Source organism: Bos javanicus, chromosome 7, assembly GCF_032452875.1.
Source record: "Bos javanicus breed banteng chromosome 7, ARS-OSU_banteng_1.0, whole genome shotgun sequence".
NCBI lineage: Eukaryota > Metazoa > Chordata > Mammalia > Artiodactyla > Bovidae > Bos > Bos javanicus.
In genome coordinates this window covers 977,979-998,983 of record NC_083874.1, presented here as the reverse complement: position 1 = coordinate 998,983, position 21,005 = coordinate 977,979, and the positions used below count along the sequence as shown (strand labels likewise).

The following is a 21,005-nucleotide window of genomic DNA, read 5'->3' as shown; positions in this document are numbered from 1 at the left end:
GCTAAAGACCCACAGCACAGAAATGGCCGAGCAAACAGCCTTGTTCACAAGGACTCCCTGGGCCCTGAGGAAACAGTGAGTGACAAGTGCCCAGTGGCTGCTGTGATAGGCATATCCCTCTTAAGTCAGGGTCACATTTGGCTTCAAAGAGATGTTACTGGCCACTTTGTTACTGTTATTATTGATTTGGTTACCAACTTTCCTGATCAAAGACCAAAAACATCAAATAACTGCCTTACTGCCAAAGGTAAGCTTACCACTTAAATACAATCTTCAGGAAAGTATACAGTAAGTTATTTTGAAATACTGATTCTGGGAAAGATCGAAGGCAGGAGGAGAAGGGGACAGCAGAGGATGAGATGGTTGGAGGGCATCACTGACTTGATGGACGTGAGTTTAAGCAAACTGTGGGAGATGGTGAAGGACAGGGAAGCCCGGAATGCTGCAGTCCATGGGGTCATCAAGAGTTGGACGCAACTTAGTGACTGAACACCACCATACCTCCTCCCATTAAAAAAATCCCACAAAAACCTGTATGTACCATTTAAGTCAATAAATGTAAAGTATTTCAGTACTATCTACATTGAAAGTGGGAAGAGGGAGAGAGAGAAATGGAGCCCAGATCATTATCAAGAGACATGTTTTCCTGTTCCATATGACTGTATAGTCACCAAGAGCCAGACGCGACTGAAGGACTTTCACTCTCCTTTCCTAGAGATCTTTAAAAGTAAGACTGATACTGACCCATCTGGAATGATTCTAGTCCTAGCAAGAAGACAGTGAGCCACTGTGCGCCCTTCTATTCCTGCGGTTTTAAGTAGTAAACATCCTAAAGTACCTCAAAACCAGAAGCAGAATGAAAGAGGCTAATCCAGGCAGAAAACCACAAGCACACAGGCACCACTAAGGATTTTAAGTGATACAAGGAAAGACTGATCGGCGGATTCTTCTGGCCACTCTTGTGAGAAAACAATTATTCCAAATATTCAGTCTTGCACTGCGTGGTTTTGAAAATTTAGCTTCAGGAAGTTGCAGAATATTTTCAGTAAGGGATCTAACAGAATCCCTTTTGCTTTTCAATTTAAAAACATCTATTAATATTGACTGAGATGACAACACTCCAATATCTGCTTGTGTTCATGTTAAATCTGTAATCAGAGATGGTGATATAGAAATACACAGTCAAATGTCATTTAAAAACACACAAAAATTGGACATGTTATATACTTCTCTTTTAAAATGTATTTGTATTATTTTCACCAATCAAAACACACGTAATATATTTTATTATAAAACATTAGGCAATGTTACTTTTGAGATATGCAATCTGAAAGGTCACACCTGTGTTTACTACCAGTATGAAACACCAGAGGAGTTACATTAGAAATCAACCGTATGAACTCATCATATATCATTACCATGACTTTACACAGCATCAAATCTGGATTCAGTCTGCCATTCAGTGTTTCAACTTTGGACTCTGGGTGTCAGTAAGGGGCCCTACCAAGCATTTTCTCCTTTCAGGACTGCAGCTCTGAGTTTCATGGTGCACAGATAAGCACAGAGCCTTGATTCTGTCTCCTGTTTCCACAGTGGATCAACACTGAGCAGGATGCTTCTAGAATGCTCTCCTACTCTGACAGACTCTGTCTGCTCTCTGGAACCTGCACTTGAAGTCAAGACCTGACAGGGGAGGCAGTCATTTCCTTTTTAACAAAAAACTAAGTCAACGAACAAAATGAACCTAGTTCAAATTCCAGGCTAATAATAAATTACCTGGTTTATAAAAATATGTGTCCAAAATAGTTACTTCCAGGGTTGTGTACAATATAAATTACAAAAATAAAATAGAAAAGATGAAAAATTGAGCACATTTTTCAGTTCTTTATCCAACACCAGAATTTATCCATGGAGAGCAGTGTGGAACCATCTGCATTGCACCAGGTCCCTGGCACGCCCCAGCTCAGGAGGGAGGGCCCTGAACTGGGGTGAGGTACTTCTATGGAGCTCTGCGGGCTGCAGCACCGTGGCCTGCCGGGGTGCACTCATCACTCGCTGGTGGAAGGTGGTCTTGGCAGGAAACCCGTCCACACCATCACGGACTTCCTCCGTGAACACAGGAGGAGTCAGTGAGCAGAAAGCCACTCTGTATGGCACCTAGCTCCATTTATAAACGGCACCTGGCTGAGTGTACAGTCACCCAGTGGGACTCCCACGTGCCCTCGTGTTCCTGTGCTGCATTTACATAAGCTGAGGACAGATAATGCGTTTTTAAAACTCTCCCCTTTCCTTTTATTTTTAAAGATAGATTTAGTAAAGTCTTTTTAAAGAATGTGTATTAGGTCATTTTAAGATGTTTATATATGTACAGCGGTAACCTTCTTCACTATACCATCAGGCCTCTGAAGCCAAAATAATCCTCAGCTATGTAACAGGTGTTTCTGCCCCAATCCAAGTTAGTATTCCATCTTACAGCTGAACATGTCTAAACATCACAATAGAAAACTATTTATTACTTCAATATTAATTTTGTTCATCAAGGGTTCCAGTTTCCAGTGACAAGACCAATAAGATACAAATGGTATAGAGAGAATCATATATTTTAGATATATTTATAATAAACTTTCTTAACAAAGTTCCTCCTCAGAACACATTCCATAGAATGTGACAATGTTGACCCAATAGCTTCCAAAATAACTGAACAAAAGATATGAATCTGCAATAGAATAAGCTCCAGGGGAAAGCATTACGAGCACAGGTAGCCATATGTGACCATCATAACTCCATTTCTGCAATGACACTTCAATACTCAGTATTTTACTGAATCTTGAATAATTTCCATATTAGTCTGAAAGTATCAATTTCAGGTGAGCAGCTTAAAATCAGGAAATATTTACTAGTTAGTAATTGCCCTTTAGGACAGCTCCTCCCTATCCCTCAGAAGGTCTTCCCTTAGGACCAGGAAACGCCTCCACAAAGTGGAAAACCACCACAAACAGCATTCTGAGCCAGCTTGCTTCCTAAAACAGACCAAAGGGGGTTTAGGTGGCTTCTTTCATAAAAGAAAGGAAGTCGAGGAAGAATGCTGTGTTGGAAGAGGGAAACTCTGCCTTGTGAAATCATGTATCTTACCCGAGAGGAGGTAAGAAAGGACCCAGTCCAGGCGCAAGCAAAACAAGCACTCAGCAAGTGACTGCCATCATCTTTAGTGATCACTTCGTAAAATTCTACTCTAACAGCAGGTGATGGGGTCAAGAATCTATTTGCCATCATATGATTGACATGGGTGTTAGGTGGCTAATAAAGAAGATGAAGTTCTAGGTAGCACTTCAAATTAATAAGTCCAGAAGACCAAGAAAAAAGAGATGGGGTAGTAGGATTTTAAACATATATATGTTTTAAGCAGCATAAAACAAAACTTAAAATGCTATCGTGCAGTAAAACTGAATGTACAGTCATCCAGACTAACACAGTTTAGAGAAAACAAAGTATCCTGGTCTTAGCAGTGATAATTCTCAGCCTAAAACATGACAAATTAAAGAAAAGTTACATTTTTTTCATTATATAGATTTAATTATATTCCTTCTGAAATATGAAAGAAAGTTAATTCATACCCTAAAAGAAGGTAAGATATTATAATATGATGGTGGCCAATTAATACACATAAATCTATTTTTTTCTGGACAAACACAAAATTATTTAAGAGGATTGAGACAATTCTAGAAGCAGCACTACCTTGAAGATTATTTGGCTTTATAAATACTGATTTCCAAAGTGCTAGAGGGCAAATCCAAGCAAGCATTTGTGTCATGCATATAAATCCCAACAGTTACTGAGGATGAGAAATGATCACTATTACCGCACAACTTAAAAAGAAAATTCATATATTCTAATTGCTCACCTGAAATGACCTTGAACAAAATTTCTAAATGTGTGGTTTGTATTTTTTTTTTCTTTAGACGTAATCTGCTTCATTTTATAATCTAAGCAAGGCAAGCCTAGTACAACTGAGTAGGGGCAAGGCATCATGTTTCTTACATGCAGAACATGGAGTTTTTCTATTTGGTTCCATCAACTCCCAAGTATTTCACGCCCATGGAAGTGAGAGTTCCTTCACTGATGACAAGCTTGCTATTTCTAACTTATCATCGACAGCCTTCCAGGGGTCCTGTCGAGGCGTCCAGACTGCTGTCTGTGTCCGAGGCCAGCGTCTGCTCCGTGGACATGGATGAAATGTCATTGATGGACGACGACTGAGAAGGAGTGGCGTTGCTGCTTACTGCTGCATCTGTGCTAAGAAAACCAAATATAATAAAATCTGAGGCACGACACTGCTGCAGATCCAGGCAGTGAGACTTCAGGCCACATCTCAGCTCTGTCCTTTTGCAGTTTCCTATACTATTAGTATAAACAAGAAGTTAGTCGACTGTACATTTTGAACTTTTTGTGGAGTCTTTCTTTAGGCTCAAAATCCCAAATATTCCTCTGTCTTTCACTGCAATATTCTCTTTCTTCCTGGTGGCTAAACATCACACACATGTATAGTCATGTTAACTACTTTAAAAATACCTTCTGGTTTTAAAAAGATATTAAAAGAAAATTGTTGAATTTATCCTAAAACTATCAGTATCACAAAAGGCTCAAGTTCAAGTAGGATTCAAGTGTCATCAGACATTTCAATTATAATCATAAACAATCCAAGGAAAAAACCATCAACCTTTGAAGAATTCTTTTGCAATAAAAAATACCTTCTAAAAGAAGGAATGATACAAACAAGAAAAAAATAGGAACAAAATTTAGTGGACTCTTGTTCATTTTATTTTTGCCTTCGAAATCCCCAAAACTGATATTTTAAGGCAAATGAAACTAATCTGTTTTCCACTATCTATATTTTAGCCTGGTTTGAACAAAAACAAAACATCCAGGGTCTCAGAGGTCAGTCTTAAATTTGTGATTAGTTAACTATAAGCATCTAAATTTTTATTGAAGTTATATAATCTCCGGACACTTGACACATGTCATGCTGAATATAAAATTCAAAAATAAGAAACAGCCCCGTATGTATTTACACGTGTGTGTGGTGTGCATGTGCTTTCCAGTGGGAGTGGAGTGAATACAAATGTGAAATAAATGTAAGTAAAGAGTTTTGTTTAAGGTAGAACCTTATAGATGGTATTATAAGTTAATACCATATATATTACGCCTCTAATAGTCATACAGCTTCCTAATTGTTAGTCAGACTTCTACCACTAAGATCAAGCAGAAAGATAGGAGAATTATATGAACAATTTTCTCAAAAGAAAATCAAATTCCACTTTATCTAGACTCATATTAATTTTCTTTTTTAATTGGTTGGGGGCAATATAAAGAAGGTCATGCACGTTGAAAGCTTTCAATTCAATTCCCCTATCTATAAATGAAAATGACGGTAGCTGTTACAAGGATGAACCAAGAAATGTTCACAAAACAGTTAGTTCGCTGCCTGGCATCAGTAAAGTGTTAGCTGCCACAACCAGAACAGACCAAAAAGAGAAAAGTATTTCACACAAGGAGTTTTCAAATCCGATGCTGGTCAAGGTGGCACTTAAAACACGCTGTTGTCATTTACAAAAAATGAATAGAGAGAGAAAAGTATTATGCAATCAAACTATTAAAGCAATCACTAACCTGAAGGTTGATCTTTCACAACACCATTCTTGCTTCTTTCTTCCCAATCCATTACTTCTTTGTAAATTAGCTCTTCAAATAGAAATGCAAGTTAGAATGCTTCATCAGTTTCTCTGCATCTCTAAACCCTGCTCCCAAATAAATTGGAACCACTCCAAGGACACTGTGATGTGCTATTTTTAACTGTGATAGACAGACAAGTAATAGTTTACCTAGACCAAAATATAATTTGATTCCTTGTATCTTTTCAACCAACCAATTATGAAGGCCATAAAAGTAGGGTAGCTCTGGATCCACTAGTGGGTTTTACAAAGTTGAGGGTAGGGAGAGAGTGAAAGAGAGACATGGGGAGTGGGGAAGAGAAGGAGGAAAGTACTAGCAAAGTGACTCTAACAGAACAGTTTAACTACTGGATATTCTCACATATTTTTGCACAGTTTTTCCTCCACCATTGTGGTTCTTCAAAGGTAAACTCCTCCAGATTGGCCAGAAATTGGTCTAGTTACCTAAGTTTTTTCTTGGTTTCAATCTCAGTTTTCCTCAATGTTCATTTGTCAGAAGAACTACCTATTAGGTAAGATACTAGCAGCATCCTACAAGTTTGGTATTCGTGAAATAAAATCAGCACAGTGCAGGTGCCGAGCGAGGCTGTGGCTGTGTGCACTATGGGTCACTGGTTCCCTGCAGCCCAGGGAGTGGCTCTTGGGCAGGACACGCTGCCATGTTTGACTTGCGCTGACCACAGTTCTCAGCTATTATTGATTCTGCTTTTTAATGAAATATTTTTAGTTTAACCTCTTTATTACTGGTTTAGTTTCTTGTGGGTTGTCTGGTTAGAGTGGTGGTAATAACTATTTGCATATTTTTGATCTGCAATTTCCCCCAAACTCTTATTTTAAAACGCATATATAACTACAAGGCTTACAAATACAGCAGAAGTTCCCTTGACCCCAGTGGGGTCTCTCATATCTGCTTTACAGGGGCCTGTGAATTGGGGTTACTCGATAGTTTGCAACACGTTATCGAGTTAAGTGTAATACACTTACTGAATTTAGTTTACAAATCAAGATTTGATAATGTGAGATGTGTGAAAAGCCTTTGTTTTTGTCTTCTGAAGCAAATATGCAATTCATACACGTTCCTCTCTAATTTTGTTATCTTCAAGTTCTTCATCTACCGGGAAGTGGGAAGAGAGAGGATAGAGCTGAAGGGTCTCCACCCCTCCCTTAGAAAGGCTACTGTCAAAAAGTGTTAAGTTGCCCCATTTCAAGAAATGTGTAACAATCAAAATAAATTCCATCTTTACCTTTCCATTCTTCAATTGCATGTTCTCTCTCTTCCAACTGGGCATCATATATTTGGGGTGGTGGCTAAAAATTAAATTTTACAGGTAAAGTTAATAGTTGAAAAAATAATAAGGCATGAAGAAAATGAATCACTTGTAAGACTTCTAAAATACTTATAAAAATAATAAAATAAAATATTTATAATATTGATATAATTTCATTCAATATGTGGCTTAAAGATTTCTAAGTATATTTACATTGGTTTCAAAATCAAAATAATTATGGAATAATTAACCAAAAAATAGACCTATTATAGTCCAGCTAATAATTACACTCTAAGGACATCTGCCCAAATGTAATTATAAAATTAGCAATCACAGGCTGCTTCCTAGAGATCCATTCTGGACAAGGTACTGTGCTAGGAAATACAGAAGCTGCAAAATATATCTCAAGTTTTTATTTCTTCCTATTAGAACTCCCAAATTCAGTCCCCAAATCCTAAGTGGACTGCTTCAAAAATTTACTTAAAATCACGTTTATAAATCAAATTCTTTTCCTATAAAACAATGAATAAAATGGTGGTTAAATGCACAGGACAAAACCTAATAATGAGCATGTGAACGTGAACGTGAAAGTCACTCAGTTGTGTCCGACTCTCTGTGACCCCATGGACTGTATGGTCCCTGGAATTCTCCAGGCCAGAACACTGGAGTGGGTAGCCTTTCCCTTCTCCAGGGGATCTTCCCAACCCAGGGATCGAACCCAGGCCTCCTGTACTGCAGGCGGATTCTTTACCAGCTGAGCTATGAGGGAAGCCCAATAATGAGCATGCCACCATGTAATTATTTCACTTTCAACTAAAGACCATCCATACCAGGGATGCTACAGAAAAATGCACATGAGCATCACACTCAGAAGTGGAACTCCTCTAACAGGTACCTCTGGGGAAGGACGTCCAGACCTGTGATTTTCAGCAAGTTTCTGAGCCTGACTGGATACCTAAACAAGATAATAAAAGCAAAACCCAGGTACGGTACCAGGTACACAAATGGAGGCCTACAAAAGGTGATATTGTGATCACACATCAGCATTGACATAAATGAAGACAATTATATCACCACAGCATAAGCATGTTCACTCCTGAGGTACTTGGAGTTCAGCCCCAGTAAGGAGTCCTAAAAGGGGTTTGACCCCAGCTAAAGCTGAGCACTGAAGAATTGATGCTTTTGAACACTGAAGAATTGATGCTTTTGAAGTGTGGTATTGGAGAAGACTCTTGAGAGTCCCTTGGACTGTAAGGAGATCCAACCAGTCCATTCTGAAGGAGATCAGCCCTGGGATTTCTTTGGAAGGAGTGATGCTAAAGCTGAAACTCCAGTACTTTGGCCACGTCATGCGAAGAGCTGACTCATTGGCAAAGACTCTGATGCTGGGAGGGATTGGGGGCAGGAGGAGAAGGGGACGACAGAGGATGAGATGGCTGGATGGCATCACTGACTCGATGGACATGAGTCTGAGTGAACTCCGGGAGTTGGTGATGGACAGGGAGGCCTGGTGTGCTGTGATTCATGGAGTCACAAAGAGTTGAACACAACTGAGCGACTGAACTGAACTGATATGGCCTCAAAGTAATCAGGAATCCTTTTAACCTTAAATCTTTGTGTAGCCATTTCAGACAGACAGACAGAAGATCCAGGGAAATGTATGCCCTGCCTTTACACACAAGTCTTTTCAAAATAGATGCTTACCGCTTCTGCTTCAGCAGGGTCATACCAAACAGTGATATAAGGGTGACGCAAAGCTTCATCTACAGAGATTCGCTTGTCGGGATCTATCACTAACATTTTTGATAATAAGTCTCTGGCTTGACTTGCTAGGGTAAAAACAAATATTAGATTAATAAAGTAACAATTTTAACCGGAGAATCACACAATAAAGAACTAAATGTGACAGCACAGACAGAACAAAAATATACTAACTCTGAGAAACTGGTGATAAATTCAGGATTATTAGTCTCTTTCTTTAAGAGTAAATCAAGCAGCCATTTCCTACAAACCAGGCTTTCAAAGGTGCTTTTGGCCTGAGTATGGGAGAGGAGAAGGACAGGGCATAAGGCTGACAAGCCATGGGCAGGGAGGGTACAGGAGCTAGGCTGAGCGTGGCACTGCAGAGAGGGCAGGAATGAAGCACGGGCAAGCCTTTTCTCTTGATGAACAGACTAAGCCACACAATGACTTCATATTTGCATCATATAGAACGGTTCACAGATCTCTCTGCTTTGCCTGTGCTGTGCTTAGTCTCTCAGTCGTGTTCGACTCTTTGCAACCCCATGGACTGTAGCCCACCAGGCTCCTCGGTTCTTGGGATTTTTCAGGCAAGAACACTGGAGTGGATAGCCATTCCCTTCTCCAGATGATCTTTCTAATCCAGTGATCAAGCCCAGGTATCTTGCACTGCAGGAGGATTCTTTACTGACTGAGCCACCAGGGAAGCCCTCTGTTTTGCCTACCTGTATACAATGTACACTTAGATAAAAAAAAATCTAGAGATTAGTAGCTAGAAAAAAACTTAACAAGTTCAATAACTTGGTTAAATACAAGGCTCACCTAGGTTTCAGCTATTAAAATTCACAGGTGGGACCTCCCTGGTGCTCCAGTTGCTGAGACACTGCACTCCCGTGCAGGGGCCCAGGTTCAACCCCTGGTCAGGGAACTAGACCCCACATGCTCCACCTGAGAGCTTGCACGCGCAACCCAAGACCCCAGACGCCACAGCGAAGACCCAAGACAGCCAAATGAATACCAAAACCAAACAAAGTTCACATGTGTAGGCAAAGGAGAGATGGAACTCTTCTGAATGAGGCACAGTTTGTCTTGATGCAGAGAAAATCAAATCTATTCTTTTCCCTTAAACACATTAAAATGTGATGGGCACAGGATAAGGGGAGAAGGCCTTTTAAAATTTCTGACTCTTCAAATGGGTGACAATCTTTATTCAAGTATTCTTTATACCTGGTAACAGTCTGAATTCCATTTGCTGTAACTAATATAAGAATCTTTCAGACTATGTAAATATTTTGACCAGAGGCTTCAGTTTTGTCCCCTTTATTGAGGACAAAACTTCTAGGTCATTAAGCTTTCTTTCTGAAATGCCTTCATTCTAGCCTATAAATGACTTTGAGGGTTTTCAACTATTTCATCTTTCAGTTTTCACAGATTTTAGAATGCAAACATAAAAAAGCTTCACCAGATTATGAAAACAAGTATAAGAAAAAAGGATATCTTACTTTTAATTTTGTCTCGTTCAGATTCTGATGGGAATATCCAATCTGGAAAGAGTTCTTCAAATTTGATTCCAGGATACTTTGGTCTGTTTTCTACATAATTCCTCACAGTTGGCTGAAGTTTCTTCATGAAATCTGCAGATGGTGTTCCTAGCTGCTCAATAACTTTATTCCACTGATCAATATCTAAGGAGTCTCTTGAGGAAAATACAACTGAAATGCCTTATATTCATATTACATAAAGTTGCATCATTCAAAGAGAAACTTAAATTATACTTATCAATGAATAATTAATCAGGCCAGCTCACTGGGTCAGCAGAAGCATTCTGAAATAATATTCAAATAAGGTTTGGGTTCCTAGTTAAGACTATTAAAAAAAAAAAACAACAAATAAGCTCTGCACCATATAAACTCTGGTCACAGTTTATTATATCAACACAATGAAGTCTTTATGGCTTCCTATTCTAGATCAAAATAAAGTTATCTTGTAGCTGAAGAATACCTATGACTGAAAGGCTTTAACATGAAAGTAGGTAATAATTATGTAGGCAAATTGAAATCAGTTATCACAATAACAAGCTTCCCTGATAGCTCAGTTGGTAAAGAATCCATCTGCAATGCAGGAGACCCTGGTTTGATTCCTGGGTCGGGATGATCCGCTGGAGAAGGGATAGGCTACCCACTTCAGTATTCTTGGGCTTCCTGTGTGGCTCAGCTGGTAAAGAATCTGCCTGTAATGCGGGAGACCTGGGTTCGATCCCTGGGTTGGGAAGATTCTCTGGAGAAGGGAAAGGCTACCCACTGCAGTATTCTGGCCTGGAGAATTCCATGGACTCTACAGTCCATGGGTTTGCAAAGAGTTGGACACGACTGAGCGACTTTCACACCTCCACTTCTCTTAATAAAGCTATGTTAGATATAAAGCTCCCTGAAATAGAGAGACCTAACTGACTGCTCAATTTACGGTTGGGAACCACCTTGTAGGCTTGGCAGGATGGGGTGCATGAGGGAGGGGGCGGGAGCTGGGACTCTGGACTTTCTGAGCCCTCATCATGTCATCTCCCACTGTAGCTGGGCTCCCACTGAGCAGCGACAGCTTTGACAGGTCATTAAGTTTTACTTGGCACTGACTCTGGCTATCATTGCAATATAAATGAGTGTGTTTTATTTCCTTTCAAAGTACATGACTTAGGTTTCAGACTCCACTGTGTGTTAGTCACTCACTAGGTGTCAGGCAGTCAATCTCCCTTGGGTCTCATCTTCCTATTTGTAAAATGGAGACAAGGCCAGCTTTGTCTCTTTTTCTGGGAGCTTGAGATAACTGGCAAGATGAATGTGGAAAGTGATTCTAAAACCATAAACATTATATAAGAGAACACAAACCAGAGGAATCAAATAAATAAACAGAATCTTTAAAAAGTTATTAATTGAGGTATGTCTTAGAAAAATAAAGTGACATTACTGTGAAAGAACCTAGGGAACAAACACATGTTCTTCAAAGAACAAAGGAGGAGGCCCTCTCGTCTCCTGTAATGTCTTTCTTCTTCTTGGTATACCATCACCATTTTGCTCTCCACTGGAGCTTTCTATCACTAGTCAAACATAATTTTTTTCCCTCTCATCTTAAAACAACAGTCACTTTCCTTTGAACTTCCGTAGCTTAGCTACCGTTCCCATTTGCAGCAATACAGAGTTGTTTATATCTTTAATTCCCAACGTGCCATGCTCTCTTAACCATTCTTTTCACCCATCATTTCATGAAAATTGTGCCCGTCACAGTTGCAGATGGGCGCCCCTCAGCTCTCAGTCCTCAGCTTTGTGACAGTGTCCACGTGCCCCCCTCAGTAATCTGCTGCTGGGCCTCCAGGGCCCCGTGCTTTCTGAGGGGTACCTGGCAGAAGCTTTCTCTTTCTTATAAGCCACGAGGACTTCTTTTCTACCTTTGCTTATGAACCTAAAACAAATCTCTGACAACTGCAGTCTGGTATCCAGAATCTTTTTCTATCTAATGTTTGAAAAAAGAGCAAAATTGTCTTTGGAAAATGATGCTAATCTCTGTGTGTGTTCTAAGGATGACGTTAGATGACCTTATACATAAAATTATTATTACAGATACTGTAAGATGTTAATATGTAAACTAAGAATTTTAACATTATTTAATAACGCACCAAAAAGTACCCACACTTTTCATATCTGTACTATCTGAAGATATCACAGTTAATTAAGAAAAGAAAGACGCAAAATAAATTAAAAATTGAGACAAACTGAATGTTAAGTAGACACTTCTAATTATGTATCGTTAGGGAATTCCCTTACAGTCCAGTGATTAGGACTCGGTACTTTCACTGCTGAGGGCGTGGTTTCAATCCCTGACTGGGGAACCAAGATCCTACAAGCCTCGTAGCTTGGCATAATAAATAAATGTATCTTTAGAATACATCAACTTTTCCTTTTTATATTGAATTTATTTGCAAATTAAATATCTCCTATTTACAGTTTGAAACAACTGAATCTAAGGTAAGGCTATGAAAAATTGCTAGAAAATGTATTAGAACAAAATAAAATGCTATGTTTAACTTCACATAAAATCTGTGATGTGAAAACTATTAAGGAAGGTAAATAAAATGATAGGGATAAAATTTTTTCATTTCAAGTTTGTGTTGTGAAGATTTATGTTGCAAGAAAATCACCCTCATAAAATCATAAAAATGAAAATTAATAAAATATATATAAAACATTGACTATACAACTTAATTTCTCTTAAAGATAACCATCAATCTGCCAGCAAAGACTACTTTAAGCTTTCATAACAAAAAAATAAAATCAAAAGACTAATGAAAATTTTAGGTGGTGAGAACACAAATGAAAAAGGGTCTATGTGAAGAACTAAGTTAGAGTAAAAAATATTGAAGATGGAAGAACATGAGGAATATGAGAAAAGAAAGCTATTCAAACTATTATATATCTACTCTTCCTTATGCTACATATCATAATGGGATTTGCTGACCACAGTATAAGTTAACCTTTTGCATTTTATATTTATTTAGACTTCCCCACTGGGGAAGTCACAAAATAACCATCTAAGTGGATCTTCTAAAATTTTCTACAAAATGTCAGAAGAGTAACAAACAAAAAATTTAGCAAATATTGTTCCTCACAAACTTTTCCCTTTAGGTCTTATGTAGCATGCTTCAGTTCTTACTTTGGAGGAAAATATTCTATTGCATCCTGGTAACTGATGAAATAGTATATTGAACAAATTACATAAGAATATTGGCCTATTAAATTTAGACAACTCCCTAAATAGTTAAATTAATTAACTAAATAGTATTTTCGTTTAAACAGCAGAATACATTTGTCAAAGAATAAATGCATTTCTTATAAGCTATTTTTAACAAAATTAAGAATATAAATTGGTTTAACTTAATTCTATGTGTTAATAAAATTGTTAAGTCAAGTAAAAGAGAAAACATAAAATTGAGCCATTTGATCTGTGACACTAATTTAACAAATATAATCAAGACCTCCTTAGAATACAGTCTAGAATTACGACATTTTCCTTTTGAGCTCCTGTTGCCTTTGGTATTTATGGAAAACATGGCCGGGAAGGTCCCCGGGAAGGATACGATCAGTGCCTTGGAATATCACACAACCTTTCACCAGCTCTCCCATGATGCAACCCACTGACCAGATATCAACTGAAAATAAAGTGAAATGACAAAATTATGAAGTGCCATGAACAAAACAAAGGTGAGGAAAAGATTTCTAACAGTGCACTAAACACATAAATATGGAAAATAAACGGGCAGTTAAGGGTGAACTGTTTTAGACAGTATGAACGATTGCTGACCTCTATTTTGGCTTTCAGTTTGCAGCAATCTTGGCTTTCAGTGCCAAAGAGTCCAATACTTTACAGCTTCAAAGACAAAGTCCCAGAAATTAGGAGTGCCTGTCCCCAGAAGGCTGTTTCCAGGCACGAGCCCACCCCGGCTCCCGGCCTTGTGGTCAGCACCGGGTATCTCCCTGTGAAGGATACAGTCTCTTCCTGGGAACAGGACTTTATGGAGGACCATTTCTGCCATGATGCACCCGACAGACCAGATGTCCACTACCAAACACCAGGTGATTAAAACCAGCCAGAGACCGCCCCCATGCATGTCTTCTCTCAAATCCCCTCCCAAACACAGACAGACCCAGCTTGTTAGTAGGACTCGTGTGAAATATGAACACCATGTCTCCAGAATGATCCATTTCTAAACTGTCAAGGCAGCGGGGCCCCACAGGGCCAGGCTTGTTTGGGTTCCAGGCGAGGGCCAGGGGCGCCTCAGCTTCTGGCTGTTCCCCCTCCTCTGCGGGGCCCAGCTGAATCAAGGCCTCAGAAGCCCAGACAGAGAGCTCTTCAGTGCTGGTGTAGGTGGGGTTAGAGACACTAACGGGACCGAATTTCCTCCCATGGCCATAGAGGACTGGAAGGCCACAGACTCGTGTCTCTCTGAATGGGAGCACAAGTTCTAAAACATCTGGATAAACTTGAAGCTCAGCTCATTTCAGATGACTTAGGCAAACTTTCAGACTCCTTTTTTTTTTTTTTTTAATAAGTAAGTGTGATTTAGTTCTTTTTGACAAATTTTTCAAAAGCTAAGTTTCAAAGAGCTCTGATATTGCTAGAATAAGTTTTGCTGTTAAAAAAAAAAAAACACACCAATTTTACACACAAAAAGCACATGCTGTATTATTCCATTTATATCTAGTTCAAAAATAAGAAAAATCAATCTATGGTGCTGGAAATCAGGATAATGGCTTCCCTTGGGAGTTGAGACCCAGAGGGGTCCTGGGGAGGCCTCAGTTATGCTGCTGGTTACATGGGTGTGCTCCAACTGAGCTGCACACCTGGGATTCACATATTTTTTTTTTTGTAAGCATATTATACTTTGATAAATGTTCAAAATATTCATTTCAAAAGTGAATAATTTTAACCAATGGAAATATAAAATTATTTCTCATCTGTGAACCATGATAATCTATGCATAACACAGTCTCCATATTATATTTCATACAGTTCACAGGAAAGAGAAGAAAGCTCGTGATGACTAATAGCACTAATTTTAAACATTGCGGCCTCTTCCAGTCCTGTCTGTACTCACCGTTCTCTTTGTAGCCCATGCCCAGGATGACTTCAGGTGCCCGGTAATACCGTGTGACCACATAGGGAGTCATCATAAAGTTGGTGCACGCTGTACGAGCCAGGCCAAAGTCGAGGATCTTCAGGGTGCAGTCTGACTTTACTACAATGTTACTAGGCTTCAGATCCTAGGACAGAGAAGGTTAAAATTAATACAGTGAACCAAAGCATGCTAAGTAAACAATCTCACGTTGGTTAAAGATTTGTGAGGTCAGTGACCACTGAAGTATGTGAGAGCGCTGGGAGAAGGAAGAAAGTCAGAATTGAACCCTGGGATTTTAGAATCATGTTGGAAAACCTAACTCTCAAATGGAAACCACAAAGAGCAGTCTAGAGAGGCCAGATGGGTGCCCTCATCCTCCGTGTGGAAGCCTTTGTGACACTGCTCTGCTTAAATCCTTGAGAGTCTCTACAACATCCTGTCCTCCCTCCTGGCACGCCCGGTCATCCTTCAGTTCCCAACAGTTCCGGTTCTTCCCTGCTACCCATCAGAAGCACAATTCAAGCCCTATATGTAACTTACATTTTCTAGCAGCCACATTAAAAAAAGTGACTAGAAAAGGGAAGATTTAATTTTAATAATATTTTCTTTAATCCAATAGTGTATTTCTGTAGTATTCATTTCTAAAATGTAACCAACATATAAACATTATAGAGGTATTTTACATTTTTTGGTACTGTCTTTGAAATCCAGTATTTATTTATAATTATAGCCACATTCTGAGTACTTAATAGCTTCATGTGGCCAGTGGCTATGATACTGGACAGCACAGGGCTAGAATTCTCAGGCCCTAGAATCTCCCAAAGGCTTCTTCTTTCTTTGGAAGAAGAATCCCACGATTACCAACACGAACTTCCCATCCCCTGGGACCTGCCATTCCCCGGCACACACACTACTCTTCAAGTCCCTTCTTCACCCTTCCCAGTGAGCGCTCTGTGAGAGGAGGCCTCAAGGTCTCTCTGTGCTCCCAGCATCTGGAGTCTGGCACAGCAGATTCTCAGAAAATGTTTGCAGGTGAATGTACACATCACACTCCACCACACTCTCAACACAACTCATCACAACTTCTGTAGCTTTTTTTGTTGTTACTCTAGGGCCTTTCTTTATGGTGATCCCCTACATCCTAGACCCTTCCTCAGGCTACAGGAATTTGATTCTTGCCTGGAACTTTGGCCTGAAAACTCATCCTAGAAACTATGACTTCTAAACAATCTATTATTTTGACAAGTGCCTTCCAACGTGTAGCTACAATGTCAAATTGCCAAGTCACATCACACAGTAAATGATGTTTTAGGACCAGCACCTGGCTGAAACTTTCCAATTGATGCGTCACCAATGGGCATAGGTGTGCCTTGAGTGACAGCTGCCAAAGGTTACTGGGATAAGTAGAACAACATTTAAATTTACATCAGTCAAAACTATGTTTCATTACTGCTAAGGGCTTTCTTTCTGAAAATTCGGAATTCAGTAAAATATAACATAACCATGCATTGCTTAAAAACATAATGAAAACTCCTACCAAGCCCATGCAGATGCACTGGTCCCTGGCTGGTCCCAGAGCACTTCCTCCATGCATGTCCCAACATGAAGTGCTGAGGGGAGCATGGCCAACCCCACCCACAGCTGCGAGGCTGCACAAAAGAAAGCATGGGAAGAATAGGCACCACACTCAAACCAGCAACCTTTTCCTGTGAGGAGGCAGTAATGCAGCTAAGGTAAAACAAACCAATTTGTTCCTAGGTTCCGTTTTTAGAACTAAAGAATATGGGAAGAACGGGTATTTCAGGATACAAATTGTGCTTAGTCGCTCAGTCGTGTTCAACTCTTTGCAACCCCGTGGACTGTAGCCTGCCAGCCCCCTCTTTCCAAGGAGATTCTCCTTTTTATACCCCATGGACCATATAAAAAGACAAAGAGATGTGACACCGGAAGATGAGCCCCCAGATTCGAAGGTGTCCAGTATGCTACCGGGGAAGAGCAAAGGGCAATTAACAACAGCTTTAGAAAGAATGAAGTGGCTAGGCCAAGTGGAAACGACACTCAGTTGTGAATATGCCTGGTGGTGAAAGTAATGTCTGATGTTGTAAAGAACAATACTGTATAGGAAGCCGGAATGTTAGGTCCATGAGTCAAGATAAATTGGAGATGGTCAAGCAGGAAATGACAAGATTGAACACTGACATCTTAGTAATCAGTGAACTAAAACAGACAGGAATCAGTTCAGATCAGTTGCACAGTTGTGTCCGATTCTTTGCGACCTCATGGACTGTAGCATGCCAGGCTTCCCTGTCCATCACCAACTCTCGGAGCTTACTCAAACTCATGTCCATAGAATCGGTGACACCATCCAACCATCTCATCCTCTGTTGTCCCCTTCTCCTCCTGCCTTCAATCCTTCCCAGCATCAGGGTCTTTTCCAATGAGTCAGTTCTTCCCATCAGGTGGCCAAAGTACCGGAGCTCCAGCTTCAGCATCAGCCCTTCCAATGAATATTCAGGACTGATTTCCTTTAGGATTGACTGGATGGATCTCCTTGCTGTCCAAGGGACTCTCAAGAGTCTTCTCCAACACCACAGTTCAAAAGCATCAGTTCTTCGGCACTCAGCTTTCTTTATAGTCCAACTCTCACATTCATTCATGACTACTGGAAAAACCATAGCTTTGATTATATGGACCTTTGTTGGCAAAGTAATATCTCTGCTTTTTAATATGCTGTCTAGGTTGGGCATAACTTTTCTTCCAAGGAGCAAGTGTCTTTTAATTTCATGGCTGCAGTAACCATCTGCAATGATTTTGGAGCCCAAGAAAATAGTCTGTCACTGTTTCCATTGTTTCCCCATCTATTTGCCATGAAGTGATGGGACTGGATGCCATGATCTTAGTTTTCTGAATGTTAAGCTTTAAACCAACATTTTTACTCTCCTCTTCTACTTTCATCAAGAGGCTCTTTAGTGCTTCTTCGCTTTCTGCCATAAGCCTGGTTCATCTGGATATCTGAGGTTATTGATATTTCTCCCAGCAATCTTGATTTCAGCTTGTGCTTCATCCAGCCCAGCATTTCTCTGAATATAAGTTAAATAAGCAGGGTGACAATATACAGCCTAGACATACTCCTTTTCCTATTTGGAACCAGTCTGTTGTTCCATGTCCAGTTCTAACTGTCGCTTCTTGACCTGCATACAGATTTCTTAGGAGGCAGGTCAGGTGGTCTGGTAGTGCCATCTCTTGAAGAATTTTCCACAGTTTGTTGTGATCCACACAGTCAAAGCCTTTGGTGTAGTCAATAAAGCAGATGTTTTTCTGGAACTCTCTTGCTTTTTTGATGTGATCCAATAGATGTTGTCAATTTCTGTTTCCTCTGCCTTTTGTAAATCTGGTTTGAACATCTCGAAGTTCATGATTCACATACTGTTGAAATCTGGCTTGGAGAATTTTCAGCATTACTTTGCTAGTGTGTGAGATGAGTGCAATTGTGCAGTAGTTTGAACATTCTTTCACACTGGCTTTCTTTGGGACTGAAGTGAAGGACCTTTTTCAATCCTGTGGCCACTGCTGAGTTTTCAAAACAGGCTGCCATATTGAGTGCAGCACTTTCACAGCATCATCTTTCAGGATTTGAAATAGCTCAAATGGAATTCCATCACCTCCACTAGCTTTGTTCATAGTGATGCTTCCTAAGGCCCACTTGACTTTGCATTCCAGGATGTCTCGCTCTAGGTGAGTGATGACACCATCATGGTTATCTGGGTCATGAAGATGTTTTTTGTATAGTTTTTCTGTGTATTCTTGCCACCTCTTCTTAATATCTTCTGCTTCTGTTAGGTTCATACCATTTTTGTACTTTATTGTGCCCATCTTTGCATGAAATGTTCCCTTGGTATCTCTAATTTTCATGAAGAAATCTCTGGTCTTTCCCATTCTATTGGTTTCCTCTATTTCTTTGCATTGATCACTGAGAAAGGCTCTCTTATCTTTCCTTGCTCTTCTTTGGAACTGTGCATTCAAATGGATATATCTTTCCTTTTCTCATTTGCCTTTTGCTTCTCTTCTTTTCTCAGCTATTTGTAAGGTCTCCTCAGACAATCATTTTGCCTTTTTGCATTCTTTCTCTTGGGGATGATCTTGATCACTGCCTCCTGTACAATGTCATGGACCTCTGTCCATAGTTCATCAGGCACTCTATCAGATCTAATCCCTTGAATCTATTTGTCACTTCTGCTGTATAATCCTTAGGGATTTTATTTAGGTCATACCTGAATGGTGTAGTGGTTTTCTCTACTTTCTTCAGTCTGAATTTAGCAATAAGGAGTTCATGATCTGAGCCACAGTCAGCTCCCAATCTTGTTTTTGCTGACTGTATAGAGCTTCTCCATCTTCGGCTGCAAAGAATATAATCAATCTGATTTCGGTATTGACCATCTGGTGATGTCCATGTGTAGAGTCTTCTCTTGTGCTGTTGGAAAAGGCTGTCTGCTATGACTAGTGTGTTCTCTTGGCAAAACTCTGTTTGCTTTTGACCTGCTTCATTTTGTACTCCAAGGCCCAATTTGCCTGTTACTCCAGGTATCTCTTAACTTCCTACTTTTGCATGTAAAAGTAGGAAGTCAGACATGAATGGGTGAATTTAATTCAGATGACCATTCTATCTACTACTGTGGGCGAGAATACCTTAGAGGAAATGGAATAGCCCTCATATTCAACAAAAAAGTAAAAAATGTAGTACTTGGGTGCAGTCTCAAAAATGACTGAATGGGTTCCAAGGCAACCCATTCAGCATCACAGTAATCCAACTCTATGGCCCAACCAGTAATGCTGAAGAAGGTGGAGCTGAATGGTTCTATGAAGGCCTATAAGACCTCTAGAACTAACACCCAAAAGAGATGTTCTTTTCAGCACAGAGGATTGGAATGCAAAAGTAGGAAGTCAAGAGATACCCGGAATAACAGGCAAGTTTGGCCTTGGAGTACAAAATGAAGCAGGGCAAAGGCTAACAGAGTTTGGTCATAAGAATGTGCTCATCATAGCAAACACCCTTTCTCAAAAACCCAAAAAAGACTACTCTACATATGGATATTGCCAGATGGTCAATATCAAAATTTGATTATGTTCTTAGAAGCCAAAGATGGAGAAGCTCTATACAGTCAGTAAAAACAAGACTTGGAGCTGATTGTGGCTCAGATCATGAGCTCCTAATTGCAAAATTCAGGCTTAAATTGAAGTAGGGAAAACTACTAGGCCATTCAGGTATGATCTAAATCAAACCCCTTACGATTATACAGGGGACGTGATGAATAGATTCAAGGGATTAGATCTGGTAGACAGAGTGCTGAAGAACTATGGATGGAGGTTTATAACATTGTATAGGAGACAGTGACCAAAACCATCCTAAAGAAAAAGAAATGTGAGAAGGCAAAGTTGTTGTCTGAGGATGCCTTACAAATAACGGAGGAAAGAAGAAAAGCAAAAAAAGGCAAGGGAGAAAGGGTAAGATAGACCCAACGGATGAGTTGGGTTCCAAAGAATGGCAAGGAGAGATAAGAAGGCCTTCTTAAATGAGCAATGCAAAGAAATAGAGGAAAACAATAG

At 39.8% G+C, this 21,005-nt stretch overlaps 1 protein-coding gene across 6 annotated transcripts in view; it reads right to left on the bottom strand.

Annotated features, from left to right (window-relative positions):
• Positions 1-1,219: 1,219 nt before the first annotated feature.
• MAPK9 (mitogen-activated protein kinase 9) overlaps positions 1,220-21,005 on the bottom strand; it is a 68,191-nt gene continuing 48,405 nt past the window's right edge. For 3 of the 6 annotated variants that reach the window (XM_061421263.1, XM_061421270.1, XM_061421267.1), the window contains exons 6-12: positions 15,381-15,546; positions 13,863-13,934; positions 10,240-10,422; positions 8,702-8,826; positions 6,974-7,037; positions 5,668-5,739; positions 1,220-4,288 (exon numbers count right to left, since the gene is read on the bottom strand). In XM_061421263.1, the coding sequence (XP_061277247.1) occupies positions 4,146-4,288; positions 5,668-5,739; positions 6,974-7,037; positions 8,702-8,826; positions 10,240-10,422; positions 13,863-13,934; positions 15,381-15,546 (825 nt within the window). In that variant the 3' untranslated portion in view covers positions 1,220-4,145. The other 3 variants (XM_061421264.1, XM_061421265.1, XM_061421266.1) reach the window with 3 other exon arrangements.